This window comes from Schistocerca nitens, chromosome 9 (genome assembly GCF_023898315.1).
Source record: "Schistocerca nitens isolate TAMUIC-IGC-003100 chromosome 9, iqSchNite1.1, whole genome shotgun sequence".
Taxonomy (NCBI): domain Eukaryota; kingdom Metazoa; phylum Arthropoda; class Insecta; order Orthoptera; family Acrididae; genus Schistocerca; species Schistocerca nitens.
In genome coordinates, this window is record NC_064622.1 from 257727542 (window position 1) to 257743370 (window position 15829).

The 15829-nt window shown below is 44.8% G+C and overlaps 1 protein-coding gene across 1 annotated transcript in view; it reads right to left on the minus strand.

The window, feature by feature from the left end:
• Positions 1 to 14892, minus strand: part of LOC126204169 (mucin-12) — a 56867-nt gene extending 41975 nt beyond the window's left edge. Inside the window, exon 1 of the mRNA XM_049938575.1 lies at positions 12757 to 14892. Coding sequence (XP_049794532.1) covers positions 12757 to 14892 — 2136 coding nt within the window. The remainder of the gene's footprint in view (positions 1 to 12756) is intronic.
• Positions 14893 to 15829: the final 937 nt, after the last annotated feature.

Sequence of the window (15829 nt, forward strand, 5' to 3'; positions counted from 1 at the left end):
GTTTGCGGAATGAGGTATACTTACTGCACTGCGATGTTCGTCATCGTTCTTTGCTTTGTCCTATAGACAAACGCTCGCCCTAGGATGTTCCTAATGTAGGTTTCTTACGTGACTTCGTAGGTTCTTTACGCTTTTCTGTCGGTAATTAAATTTTCGAGTTTTGTTATTTGTGGAATGAGTTTGCAGCCTACTCTATCTTTTGTTCTCAGTATTTAAAACAAGTTTTTTCAAAGTTGTTTCTGAGACTTGCCTGCGTTTGACCGTACTAATCTTGAAAGCAAATTTCCCTTCTTATTCTAACGTGAGAAATTTACTCACGTTCAACCACGCTCACGTGATACGTTGGCCCTCTTGAGTCAGGTAACTGCGACTCCCCTCCCCCACCCCACCCCCTCATTCCCTCTCACAGCCCGCCCCTTACCCGCCCCACCTCCCACACTCAAAGATCGTGATTCTTCTTTTAGTAATTGCTTATGTTAAAATTCTCTCCGGCTTCCTACAGCGTCAAGTCGTTTAAAATCCAAAAGTTTTCGACCGAATGCTCCTCGGCTATTTTCAAGTGTCACTCCCCACTTGACAATGGCCTGCGGGTGCTCTGTCGAAAGCTCGTGGGTTCTAAGCTGCTAGACACGGCTAGAAGCTCGAACGATATTTATCAGTATGTATCCACACTAAACAATGTATTCGTATTTGTGTCCTTACGGAAAAAAGTCTTGAAGTATTTTTGTAGTCCTTGTCCCTTTCATTTTCAACTTCCCATCCACGTGGTTGACTACAGCGTTTGGACAAAAATATGGAAATGCAAGCTTCGACATAAAAGCAGATGCTAGCCAAGCCTGCAGGTTACGTTCTAGTATTCGTCCACGCACAGCACCTGAGTAATGTCCTCGGTACTTGTCAGTCGTGATCAGAAAAGTGTTGTGTGTAGTCGTGAGTGCATCATGTTGGAGGTAACTGAGTTCAAGCGAGGGCAAATTGTTGGTGCTCATATGGTGTGTGCTCCTGACATCCAAAGTGTTTGGAATTTCAAGAGGCACTGCATCAAAGATTTATACGGCGTAAAGAGAACACGGAAAAACATCGTCCTCTGAGACACAACACTGGAGAAACTGAGAGATGACTGATAGTGATGGACAATCATCGAAGACGATTATGATGAAAAATAAGGCGGCGATAGCCCCTCCAAAACAACACGAATCGAACTCTATCAGCAGGCAAGTGCTCGTCCTGTTCGTCAGTGATGCAAAAACGTGGTGCCGAAGCTATAAAACTGAACTACGTAGCATTGGAAGAAGGTCACCATACGGCATGAGTGTTGTGTCACACTGTTTCCATCTCGCCGAATTCAATTCCCATAAGGGAAATGTGGCGGGATGGGATTGGCAATGATCTAGGCAGCCTCACCATGTTCCCTCTGGATATTCCGCAGGGTCGCGTTACTGTCAGTGATTGTCTTACCGTTTTAGCTCATGAGGTCCATCCACTGGTACAATATTATTTTCCTCAAAGGTAGTGCTATATTCCAAGAAGACAGGACGCCTTTTCACACAGGTCACATCGTCCAGGACTGGTTTTTGTGAGCATTCCCTGCAATTCCCTGCTGATGGAGTCCATTCGTCTTGGTTTGGTGCTGATATCGTCCTCTTATTTTTCGTCATAATCCTCTTCACTGTCCGTCCACCATGATCAGACATCACTCAGTTACATCAGTGTTTGCGACTTAGCGCATTGATATTTTCCCACTTTGTCTATAAGTCGTATAAATCTTCGATACAGTGTCTCCTGAAGCACCAAACACTTAGGCTACCCTGATTGAGGGAGCACCCAACATACAAGCAACAACAATTTTACCACCACATAATGCCCTCACGACTACACACAACATTGTTCTGATCACGTCTGACACGTACGGAAGACATCACACAGGTTCCATTCGTGGCCCAACACAAAAGCGCAACCTGCATTCTTGGCTAGCATCTGCATTTCCCATCTCACGTAAATGGAAAGTTGTAAATGGTAGGGACAAGAACTACAAATAAACTTCAAGATTATTTTTATAAGTACACAAGTACACAACATATTTGAGGCGATATATACTGATAATTATCACTCGGGCTTCCAGCCTCGTCTAGCAGATAGTATGCGAGCTTTCGACCGAATAGCCCTAGAGCATTGTCAAATGGTTACTGACACTTGAAAATAGCCGAGGACTATTCAGTCGAAAGCTTTTGAATTTTAAAAAGGTATGACGCTGCAGGAAGCTCTAGAGAATTTTAACACAAGTAATTACTAAAAACAGAAGCAGGAGCTTTTACGTTAGGGCGAGGGGAAGGGGGGGGGGGAGCGGTGTAGGGGAAGCATGGTAACAAATTACTAGACTGGGATCAGTGAAAGACGGTTTCTTATTACGGAAGATCGAAGTATACAAAATGCCTTGCCAATGTGGTATGCCTTAATATGTCAGACCACACGCACTGTGAAAGAACTTTGCACTCAACATCAACGCTGCACTCGACCCTTGCAACCAACCAGGTCCCAGTGCTCTGAATGTCAACGTGAAGAAATTCAAGCAAGTGCGGGTAAACGGCGGGAGAGGTCCGCTATTGCCGAACGTCAGTCCCAAAACGTACAGAAATCTAAAAAGAAATGATCGTTCGAGGGAGTGACTCAGAATACAGAAGAGTCAAAGCAACCTTTAGTTACATTAAAAACAAGGGCGGTAACATAGTAAGTGCAAATGGATAGTGGCTGCCTCTGAGCACTATGGGACTTAACATCTGTGGTCATCAGTCTCCTAGAATTTAGAACTACTTAAACCTAACTAACCTAAGGACATCACACACATCCATGCCCGAGGAAGGATTCGAACCTGCGACCGTAGCAGTCCCGCGGTTCCGGACTGAGCGCCTAGAACCGCTAGACCACCGCGGCCGGCCAAATGGATAGTGGAAAGAGTACACTGAAGGCCTGTATGAGGGGGGTCGAGTTGTCTGACGACCTGATAGAAGAAGAAACTGGAGTCGATGTGGAGCATATCGGGGGTAAGAATTTGAAAGAGTTCTGAAAGACTTGAGATAAAATAAGGCAGATGGGATGGATAACATGCCTTCGCAATTTCTAAAAACACTGGGTGAAGTGGCAACGAAACTACTATTCAAGTAGGTAGACTTATAAATTTGGAAGGAGAGGACCAAACAGCGAGGTCATTGGTCCCATAGGATTAGGGAACAATTGGGAAGGAAGTCGGCCATGCCATTTCAAAGGAACCATCCCCACGTTTGCCTGAGGCGATTTAGGGAAATCACGCAAATCTAAACCTTATTGGCCAGACGCGGATTTGAACTGTCGTCTGACCGAGCGGTTCTAGGCGCTACAGTCTGGAACCGCGCGACCGCCACGGTCGCAGGTTCAACTCCTGCCTCGGGCGTGGATGTGTGTGATGTCCTTAGGTTTAAGTAGTTCTAAGTTCTAGGGGACTGATGACCTCAGATGTTAAGTCCCATGTGCTCAGAGCCATTTGAACCATTTGAACTGTCGTCCTCCCGAATGCGTTCAAGTAGGTGTGTAGTATGAATAACACTGGCGACGTAGACTTAGAAAAACATCATCCAGACAATGTCCAAGAAATCAAGGGCCGATATGTGCTAGAACTATCGCACTATCAAATTAACATCTCATGCATCAATGTTGCTGACAAGAAATATACAGGAAAATCGAAAAGAAAATTGAGGATCTCTTAGACGAAGATCAGCTTGTCTTTGGAAAAGGAAAAGGCACCAGAGACGTGATTAGCATTTGATAATGGAAGCAAGACTGAAGAAAAATCATGTCACGCTCATAGAATTCATTGACCTGGAAAATTGGACAAGATGTACCAATTCTGAGGAAAACATGCGTAAGGTAAAGAGAAAGACGTGTAGGATAGGGCATGTAAAACAATGGACAATTACATTGAATGACCAAGAACGTAGTGCTCGGATTAAATAGGTGTAAGGCAAGGATGCAGCTTTTCGCTGCAACTCTTTAATCTATACATCGAAGAAGCAATTACAGAAATAAAAGAAATGTTCAGAGCTGGGATTAAAATTCAATGTGAAACGATGTCAATGATAGGAATCGCTGATGACATTTCTATCCTGTGTGGAAGTGAAGGAGAATTACAGCATCTTGTAACACCAAAAATGCAGGTAAAATACCTTCTGCACCATGCAAAATTTTGCGCCGTTTAATATCCGTTGATAACTTGTACTGTACTGCTAATTCTGAATCTCAAAGCTTTATTGCAAAAACTATATTTAATACGTAATGAGTGTATAGTGTATTTATTTCTGACTGTATGTAATTGATTGTAATTATAACGTAAATCTACATCTACACCCATACTCCTTAAGTCACCTGACGGTGTGTGGCGGAGGGTGCTTTGAGTACCTCTATCGGTTCTCCCCTCTATTCCAGTGTCGTATTGTTCGTGGAAAGAAAGATTGTCGGTATGCCTCTGTGTGGGCTCTAATCTCTCTGATTTTATCCTCATGGTCTCTTCGCGAGATATACATAGGAGGGAGCAATATACTGCTTGACTCCTCGGTGAAGGTAAGTTCTCGAAACTTCAACAAAAAGCCCGTACCGAGCTACTGAGTGTCTCTCCTGCAGAGTCTTCCACTGGAGCTTATCTATCATCTCCGTAACGCTTTCGCGATTACTAAATGATCTTGTAACGAAGCGCGCTGCTCTCCGTTGGATCTTCTCTATCTCTTCTGTCAACCCTATCTGGTACGGATCCCACACTGGTGGGCAATATTCAGGCAGTGGGCGAACAAGTGTACTGTAACCTACTTCCTTTGTTTTCGGATTGCATTTCCTTAGGATTCTTCCAATGAATCTCGGTCTGGCATCTGCTTTACCGACAATCAACTTTATATGATCATTCCGTTTTAAATCACTCCTAATGCCTACTCCCAGATAATTTATGGAATTAACTGCTTCCAGTTGCTGACCTGCTATATTGTAGCTAAATGATAAAGGATCTTTCTTTCTAAGTATTCGCAGCACATTACACTTGTGTACATTGAGATTCAATTGCCATTCCCTGCACCATGCGTCAATTCGTTGCAGATCCTCCTGCGTTTCAGTAGAATTTTCCATATTGTAAATTGCTGGGTAATAGCCAAGGGAAATTTATTTAAATGTATTGCCATCAACGACGAAATAGCAGTAGCTGTGCCATTGTTTATCTTTGTGTATGGAGAGTCTCTGTCGCGCTGCGAGCAGAGTGGAATCAGAGCAGATTGAGTCATAAAAGAGTGCGGAAGTGTTTGTTGGGCGCTCCCGCAGACGCGATGTGCAGCTATGATCGCGCCAGTGTAGGCGCACCTCATTTGTTAATCCGTGGACAGGCAGAGGAAGCTGCAATTCTAACCATTGCCTGTCCCATAATTATCCGTGACTCTGGAGACGACTCGGGGTTGTCAACCAGCAGCAGCAACAGCAACAGCGGCAGCTCAGCATTGTTGTCGGCTGCATTCTCTGTCGTCTTCAGAACTACAACATCGTTAGAGTGTTAAGTAACAAAATATGATCAAACTTGTAGAAGCATTACCCACTGGCATTTCTTTCACGAAGTATGACTAACTTGAATAATTACCTGCAACAGTTAAAATTTGTAGGGCACCTGTTTTGTCATTGTCCTCAGATAGCATTACCAAACAGGGTCCCTTTTCTTTCCACGCTATCACCGAGTGTCGTAAAAATATGAAACAATATTACTATTTGCTGTCAGTTTTGTTTGTTTGCTAATGACCAGATTGAGTCTAAATATTCTGTCTCAGGAATTTTTCATTCTTGTATTGCATAACAGTGGTTTAAATAATTTGCAGTTTTGAGTATTTATTTCATTCACTTCAAGTAACGTAAAATGTCCTGTCATAACTAATAACTAAAGACACAGCACAAATGAAGAGTGTCCTTTTTCATTTATTCTGTAATTAGCTTAGCGAGTAACTTCTGCTGGCTTGGTGTGTATTTTATTGTTGTTACATGAAAAGTAAAATCAGTTGCTAATTTGCTTAAAATAAATTCAATCTCTTAACAATCAAAAGCCAATTACTTGCCTTTTTCTAAATTTTGCCTTACGTTACACTGAGGTTATTGAAAGACATTTTTTACATAAAAAAATTTTCAGTTATAACCAGCCATTTGTTTAACCAGTTACTTCATTTAACTTTACTTACAAAATTTAGTATTTCAGAAAAAGTGACTAAAACCTAAGTGATTTCTGATTCATTTGTTTTCTCCCAAAGTGTTGAGGAAAAGCGTAACAGCCTTCTGTTGCTGCGCCAGTGATTATTTACTTAAATTTCTTTGCCATTACCTTTCTTAAACTAAACTCCGTCCCAATAGCCCTTGGAAGGCCCGACAGTACTTACCGGTCGCCTTGTCATCCTCAGTCTACAGCTGTCAGTGGATGCGGGTATGGAAGGAAATATGGTCAGCAACCCACTCTCCCAGCCGTATGTCAGTTTACGAGACCGCAGCCACTACTTCTCAATCAAGTGGCTCCTCAGTTTGCCTCACAGGGGCTAAGTGCACCCCGCTTGCCAACAGCGCTCGCCCGGACGGTCACCCATTCAAGTGCTAGCCCAGCCCGACAGCGCTCAACTTCGGTGATCTGACGAAAACCGGTGTTACCACTGGGGCAAGGCCATTGGCCATTACCTTTCTTAAGATTCTGGAGATTCATTGCCCTTGTGGGCTGGCGACCGTTTAATTACCCGTTTACTAGCTAATCAGTAATATTTTTTTTGTATTATCAGTAATTTTTGTAGAAAATATTACGTGATGTACGCACTCCCCCCCTTGTGTGGTTCGCGAGCGAAAACCGTTATCAGTATTTAGATTAGATTTAGAATAGATTATTCTTTTAAAAGGGTCTGTTGTACACTTTCTGCCAACTAACCGGCGTCATTTTCCTTCGGTAACGGCAGCCTTGCTCACTGTAAAATTTCATCAGGCATACGCCATCACGGTTACTTATATCACAATCCAGTACGCCGATTAGGGAGGCGGAAGATACAAGCTGTCGACTGGAATGGTCTAATGAGTACAGAATATGAATTGAGACTAAAGCGAAAAAGAGTCCAAAGTATTGTGAACAGGATAAATGAGAATAGTGATAAACTTATCATCCTAATTAGTGAACAGTAGCAGGCGAAGGTAAGGAATTCTGCTGCCTTGGAAACAATCACCAATGACGGACGAAGCAAGGAGGACATAAAAAGTAGACCAGAGCAGGCAAAATGGGCATTCATGATCAAAAGAAGTCTACTGCATCAAACGTAGGCTTTAATTTGAGGAAGAAATTTCTGAGAATGTACAGTGGGAAAAGCCGAACAGGAGAGAATCGAAGCGTATAACATGTGGTGCTACAGAAGAACGTTGAAATTTAGGTGGACTGTTAGGTAAGTAATAAGGAGATTCATCACAGGATCGGTGAAGAAAGAAGCATATAGAAAACATAGGCAAGAATAAGGGACAAGATGATACTTGTGTTAAGACATCGGGAATTAACCTCTATGGCACTATGCGAACTGTAGAGGGCAAAAACTGTAGAGGAAGTCAGAGATTGCAATACATCCAGGATATAATCGAGGACGTAGGATGCAAGTGCTACGTTCAGATGAAGAGGCTGGTGCAAGACAGAATCTCTTGGCGGGCAGTCACTAGATTGGTCGCCCCTACCCCCTTCCCTCCAGACAAAAAAAATAAAAAAAAACAGAAACACTGAAATTAATGACAAGAATAATATACTGACGTATGGAAAAGAAAATGGAAGTGCTGTTACATAATCAGATTTGCTTTCGGAGACGTAAAGGCACCATTACGTTGTGCTTGATAATGCAACTAACACCTTAAAAAACCGAGACGTTCATAGAATTTATTGACCTATAAAAAGCATTTACCGATGTAAACTGGTGCAAGACGTTCGAAATTCTGAGAAAATTGGGGTATGCTGTGAGGAAATACGCCTAATATACACAATGCAGAACAATCAAGATTGAGAAAATTAGACTGGAAGATCAGGAACGAAGTACTCGACTTGTAAAATGTGTAAAACAGAGATACGTTGTTTCGTCTCTACGTTTTAACGTGTGCATCGAAGAAGTAAAGACGGAATGAAACAAAGGTTCGGAATGGGTTTAATATCTCGGCTCAAAGGGCATCAGTGATACTCGTAAGATTGCTGATGGCATTGCTCTCCTCTGTGAGTGTAAAAAAGTCTTCTTTCTCCACACCTGCGGGTACTTCTAGAAAATGTAATTCGGCCAAATAGCGGAGTTATAATACAAATCCTCAAAACCAGCTCTGTTTTCATCTTTAATGTTTTCCACTATTTGTCAAAAAGTTTAAGATAAATGCGGGGTTTAGCTCCTTCGAAACGTACATGATCTACTCCTCCTTTTTCTCCACACACGAAGTATACTCTGCGAAAGAAGACTCCAACGTCAAAGAGATCTCAAACGCAAATTTTTCTTCCTTGTTTTTACCGCCTACTGCGACGGTCGTGACTCAAGTCTATTGCTTGTGTATATTACGGAATGTACCTTTCACCCTGCAGCGGAGAGTGCACACTGCTGTAAAACGTCTTCATTCTTCCTCCACTTAAAATTAACTGAAGCGCAATAACGGGACTTCACTCTAACGACGGATAGCTCCCATACCGTAACACCGCCTCCTCCGCACATTACTGTTCGTGTTACACACTATGTCAGGCAACGTTCATCAGTCTTTCATCAGACCCAAACCCTTCCATCGGACAGCAACAGGGTGTAGCGTGGCTTATGACTTTCGTTTACAGTAATCCGCTCTCCAGCGGTGAAGCTCTTTACACCACCTCTGTGACTACAGAAATGTATGGCTCATGTGGGCTGCTCCATCGTTGTACTCCACCCTTTCTAATGTCCAACGCACAGTCATTGGTGCTAAATCGGATGCTGGTAGCATTTTGGAACCCACAGGTGATTCGTTTCGCTAACTTTAACTACCCTCTGCAATGCTCTATGTTCCATGTCAATCAGAATATGAAGTTTTCTTGGTCTTGATGTTTAAAACACAAAATATTTTATTCACAACATTTAGGATGTTACAAAAGTATTCAAATCACTGTTATTTGTAAATGTACAACAACTGAGCGAGGTGGCGCAGTGGTTAGCACACTGGACCCGCATTCGGGAGGACGACGGTTCAATCCAGCGTCCGGCCATCCTGATTTAGGTTTTCCATGATTTCCCTAAATCGCTCCAGGCAAATGCCGGGATGGTTCCTTTGAAAGGGCACGGCCGTCTTTCTTCCATAATCCGATGAGACCGATGACCTCGCTCTTTGGTCTCTTCCCCCCAAAACCACCCAACCCAGTGTGCAACAAGCATCCAGGAAGTGAATACTCTCAGAAACCATTTATATTTTTACGTAATAATATCAATTTATGAATCTACATTCTTTACTTCTTTCGTCTCTCAGTCATGTGCTGCCCCTTGAAGTAGATTAATCGTCGGTGTGATTCTACACTCCTGGAAATTGAAATAAGAACACCGTGAATTCATTGTCCCAGGAAGGGGAAACTTTATTGACACATTCCTGGGGTCAGATACATCACATGATCACACTGACAGAACCACAGGCACATAGACACAGGCAACAGAGCATGCACAATGTCGGCACTAGTACAGTTTATATCCAACTTTCGCAGCAATGCAGGCTGCTATTCTCCCATGGAGACGATCGTAGAGATGCTGGATGTAGTCCTGTGGAACGGCTTGCCATGCCATTTCCACCTGGCGCCTCAGTCGGACCAGCGTTCGTGCTGGACGTGCAGACCGCGTGAGACGACGCTTCATCCAGTCCCAAACATGCTCAATGGGGGACAGATCCGGAGATCTTGCTGGCCAGGGTAGTTGACTTACACCTTCTAGAGCACGTTGGGTGGCACGGGATACATGCGGACGTGCATTGTCCTGTTGGAACAGCAAGTTCCCTTGCCGGTCTAGGAATGGTAGAACGATGGGTTCGATGACGGTTTGGATGTACCGTGCACTATTCAGTGTCCCCTCGACGATCACCAGTGGTGTACGGCCAGTGTAGGAGATCGCTCCCCACACCATGATGCCGGGTGTTGGCCCTGTGTGCCTCGGTCGTATGCAGTCCTGATTGTGGCGCTCACCTGCACGGTGCCAAACACGCATACGACCATCATTGGCACCAAGGCAGAAGCGACTCTCATCGCTGAAGACGACACGTTTCCATTCGTCCCTCCATTCACGCCTGTCGCGACACCACTGGAGGCGGGCTGCACGACGTTGGGGCGTGAGCGGAAGACGGCCTAACGGTGTGCGGGACCGTAGCCCAGCTTCATGGAGACTGTTGCGAATGGTCCTCGCCGATACCCCAGGAGCAACAGTGTCCCTAATTTGCTGGGAAGTGGCGGTGCGGTCCCCTACGGCACTGCGTAGGATCCTACGGTCTTGGCGTGCATCCGTGCGTCGCTGCGGTCCGGTCCCAGGTCGACGGGCACGTGCACCTTCCGCCGACCACTGGCGACAACATCGATGTACTGTGGAGACCTCACGCCCCACGTGTTGAGCAATTCGGCGGTACGTCCACCAGGCCTCCCGCATGCCCACTATACGCCCTCGCTCAAAGTCCGTCAACTGCACATACGGTTCACGTCCACGCTGTCGCGGCATGCTACCAGTGTTAAAGACTGCGATGGAGCTCCGTATGCCACGGCAAACTGGCTGACACTGACGGCGGCGGTGCACAAATGCTGCGCAGCTAGCGCCATTCGACGGCCAACACCGCGGTTCCTGGTGTGTCCGCTGTGCCGTGCGTGTGATCATTGCTTGTACAGCCCTCTCGCAGTGTCCGGAGCAAGTATGGTGGGTCTGACACACCGGTGTCAATGTGTTCTTTTTTCCATTTCCAGGAGTGTATATTGCCTGCAGTATTTACATAATAACATTACATAAATTTCTTGCAGTTTCCATTGAAACACGATATTAAGCACAAAAGACGTAGGACCATTATTGATGTTCTGCGACTCTTTTCAATTTTTTCACAAACTGCGTTTACTTTTTCAGTTTATTACAGAGAAAGTTTGAAACTTTGTTTAATTTATTTACAGCCTCCATTTGCATATTAATTCCTAACATTTTTTTGCGTTGCTAAAGTGAACTTGCTGAAACTAGTACAAATTTATAAATATTTAGCACACAGGGTATTTACAAAAGTGCAGTTTCTTTTTTAGCCGTTGAAATAAACATCACTAGCAACGTAAAATATGAATGCAATAACAGAAAATACCATAACGACTGTTGGGTAACTTGGGTACCCTCGTTTCTTTTAGTGTAGGAATACTTTTTATTATCAATTTTCTATTCTGAAACAAAAATTCTGTTTATATCCAATGTTATTATTATTAATATTATTATTCTTTTATCTGCGGCTGCGATACGTTTTTGCTACCAAATAAATTAACTGACCGAAAACCTGTTGGAGAATAAATTATATGTTTACATTAACTCAAGACAGGTGTTTTTTCTGATTCTTATGCATTTTGTGTGTCTGTAGTGTTATTGCTTGCTATATATACGTACATTTCAGTAATACTTCGCACCACTAAATATTCATGATCACAGGACACCACAATTAATGGAATAAATTGACATTTGGGCCTCCGAGATGCCCAGATCGTTAAACAACGAGCACAGGCTCAAATGGAAAGGGATTGCGAAGAAACTAGGTCACTTTTTCAAAGGAACCATCCCCGACTTGAATTTATTATAAAAATTACATAAAATTCTATGAATGAATTTTCTGTAGAGTGTATGTGGCAAGTTAAAACCGTGTGTTGGACCGAAATTTCAACTTTGAGCGTCTGTCTTTTTGTGGGCTGTGTCGGACGTGATGTTCTAGTAATCGCGTGACAGGAAAGGAAGAGAACGTGGGTTCGAATATCCACCGAACCACCGAAACCGTTCAGTTCGCATATAAATTAGCCTTCATCTCTCTATCAAGTTAAGATTCGCTAGGAACGAATCCTGGTTCGGACGCCACGTTAAACTGCAGCCCCCCTTTCCCCGTTAGCGTTACGAGTGTAGATTAAGGACAGGCATGTCACCGAAGTGGTGTCCAATTAAAAAACTTGTACTACGCCGTTGTGCCACACGAGATGGTAATTTTATGCTCCATCCTAGCATTCATAGTACCGAGAGGAAGCATATGCAGGGTATGGTAGGGGAGAGGAGACGCTCATGTTAAACTGGAACTTGAAGTCCGGAAAGCGTGCTTCGGATGGTGTAATTAGTCGAACACTGTTCGCAAACGAGAGGAATAAAGGCTTGAATACTGTCTGGAACTTGTCGCGTACACTGACAGAATATCCTGATCGGGAATAGGGACGTGTTGGTATGTCTTGCAACCTACCGAGGGATGTGAGGCAGTGGTTAGCACACTGGACTCGCATTCGTGAGGACGACGGTTCAGACCCGCGTCCGGCCATCTGATTTAAGTTTTCCGTGATTTCCCTAATTGGCTTCAGGCAAATTCCGGGATGGTTCCTTCGAAAGGGTAAGTTTGACTTCCTTCCCCATCCTTCCCTAATCCGATGGGACCGATGACCTCGCTGTTTGGACCCTCCCCCAAATCAACCAACCAACTTAAAGCTAAATAGTCATAACTGTAATCAGTTAACTTGTTACACCTTACCTCTGGAAGCGGGACAACTGGTATTGGCCGTGACACCCAGGATCGAATGGAGAACGTGTCGGAGGCGCCTGTTGAAGTTTCCGAAGAAGTATTCCACAATGAGGTGTCTTTGTAGTGAGAGTCGACTGTGTAACTACTCGCCACACCAGGAGCGGCTGTTACAACATCAGCAGCCGGTAAGTTTAGTGACGTCAGTGTAGGTCCCAGCAACTCCTCTGAGGTATAGTTCAGTAGAGGGCTGTCTAGGGAACAACCTTGCAGTTGCTTAGTGGTGAGTACGTTCAGTAGCAATCCAGAAATAAGCAATTGCGTGATGGTAGACAACTGTTTCGTTATTCGAGAGAGCTCTGACTCTCTCAGGACTGTAGCAGTTTCATTCGTAGATGAGCGTTGCAACTCCGTGTCAGAAGGTCCGTCGGCTTGTTTCCTTGCGGCTTCTAACAACAGGTGTGCCACCCTCAAGATAGGCAGAAAATTATGTTCTGTCTTTGGAGTTACAGCGCTGACTGGAACTTTCTGCTCCTCTTTTAACTGATACTGCACATTCTTACCAGACATCGGCGTCCCTGCTTGTTTTTCGATGGTTAATAGTTGTTTTATGACCGAACCTTTCGCGTCCCCTCTTTCAGGAAAATCAGATGATTCCCACGGATACTTACTGGGCACTTGCGGAAGTCCAGGTGGAGGGCGGGGGATAGATGTCTCCTGCCTCTCGTTATCAATCGTCATACCATCTGGACGTCTATGAGATGGCGGTGTTTTCTCTGGACCCCAGCCATATGGCTGTGAGGTCTCGGTTGGACTGCTGTTCTCCTCTCTTCGACCCCCTGGGTTAACAAATTCCGATAGAGGATACCACTCGGTTTCTCTGTCCGGAGGCCCACGCAGCTGTTTCACAGTGGTTTTTGGTATCATGTGGCTTGAAACAGCAGTGTCAATGACGCTGCCGTGGCTCAATGTAGCACCTGCATTCGTCAAGACAGATTCAGACTCTGTGGTCCAATCTTTGGTTATCATTGGTTGTGCATTGTTAACTAAAGTCCATGGGCGTTTGCTGGGTAACCGTGAAAATCCCTGTTGAGGTCCCATGGAAGATGCTTCCTCACTGTCTCGACCAGTAGGAACTCCAAAGTTTGGCCAGCGATAAGACGGGAGTCTCTTCTCTGGACCCCAGTGATCTGTTTTGGAAGTATCTGCTCGACCATCATTAGCTTTCATTCGGTCCTTTGCACTGGCTGTTTTGGACGGAGGATACCGTAGAATTTCACTGTCAGAAGGCCCATGATTCACGGTGGTTTCTGGTATTACGTGGTTTGAATCAGCACTGTTGGCAACGTGTGGATGGGTAGACGTCTCTTCTGTAGACACCAGAGTGGACGCAGGCGTTCCGCTGTCTGAAGCAACCGTTTCCGGTTTCTGTGGAACAACAACAGACTTCCATACGCGTTTGCTGGGTAACCGTGAAAGTCCCTGTTGGTGTCCCATGGAAGATGCTTCCTGACTGTCATGACCAGTAGAAACTCCGAAGTCTGGCCAGCGATGTGAAGGGAGTCTCTTCTCTGGGCCCCAGTGATCTATTTTCGAGGTATCTGCTCGACCGTCATTAGTTCTCACTTGGTCCTCTGCACTGTCACTTTTGGACGGAGGATATAACTGAATTTTGCTGTCAGGAGGTCCATGCAGCTGCTTCACGGTGGCCTTCGGTACTACATGGTTTGAATCAGCAGCGTTGATAACATGGGGATGGCTCGCAGCCTCTCCTGTAGCCAATGCCGATGCAGGCAGCTCGATGGCTGAAGGAACCGTTTCCAGTTCCTGTGGAACAGCAACTGACTTCCATGGGCGTGTGCTTGGTAACTGTGAAAGACCTAGTGGCGGTTCAGTAGAAGATGTTTCTTCATTGTTACGGCCGTTAGTAATAACAGAAGGCCAGTTATATGCAGGTATTTTTTCTGACCCCAAAACTTGTGATTCTTTCCACAATATTACTGGAGTACTATTCTCCTGCTTTGGAGTGACAGATGAGGTAGAAGACTCTGATTCATTGTCAGGAGGTCCATGTAACTGACGAACAGTGGCATTTGGTAAAATATTGCTTGACTCAGCAGTGCTGGTATAATCACGACGATTCGTCATAGATACCGACAGCTTGGCTTCGGATTCCCTTGTCTCCTGTGGCAATGGGTGAGACACGTTAGCTGCCTTCCACGATTGACTGCTTAGTGACGTTGACTGTCCCAAAGGCGGTACTATATCATAGGTCCATTGACTGTCAATGCTAGAATCCGCCAACTGCCTTAAGGACACATTCTCTTCTGGGAATGGAATAAGTGTTGTACTGACGGAATCATTAGACGCTTCTGACCGTTTACCGCTGACAGACTTCTCTAAGTAAGGAGGTCCTTGCTGCTGCTTCAGAGTAGACTGTGGTATCCCTTGGCTTGAGATACGAGTGCCATGCGTTGTCGTGTGGTCCGACTTTCCGTCTAAACTTATCGTCTCGACTGTTGGAAACTCTCTGGTCGAACCATTCGTTTCTATTTGCTGGTAAAAGTCATCTGACTTCCAATGATGCTTACTCGGCAATCGCGAAAGCCCCGATGGAGGCCCAATGGATGTTTTGTATTCACCGCTGTCGCCAGCATCGATCCATTCATGAGACGGTGGTGGTGTCACTTCTGAAGCCCACTGCTCAGTATCTGGAGGCTTAGTTGGGCTGCTGTCACCTCGTGTCGTTTCTTCCAGGTTAACACGGTCAGTGGAGAAATATTGCTGTTTTTCACTGTCAGGGAACCCACGTAACTGCTGCAAAGTAGCCTGCGGTAGCACGTACTTTGAGTTCGCTTTGTCGTTATTATAAAGTACTGAACTATCTCTTGCGTTCGTTGCTGTTGTGGTACTAATCAAACGTCTGCTTTTGTCTGAGGATAAAATTTTATTTTCTGATGTAGACTGTAAATGTATACCTAATGAAGGGCTCTGCTCAGTACTAATGTATGATTCACTGGTTTGTGTACCATCACCGCTATATGACACGAGATTTCGCTTTGAACTTTCAGAACGCTCGCCATCT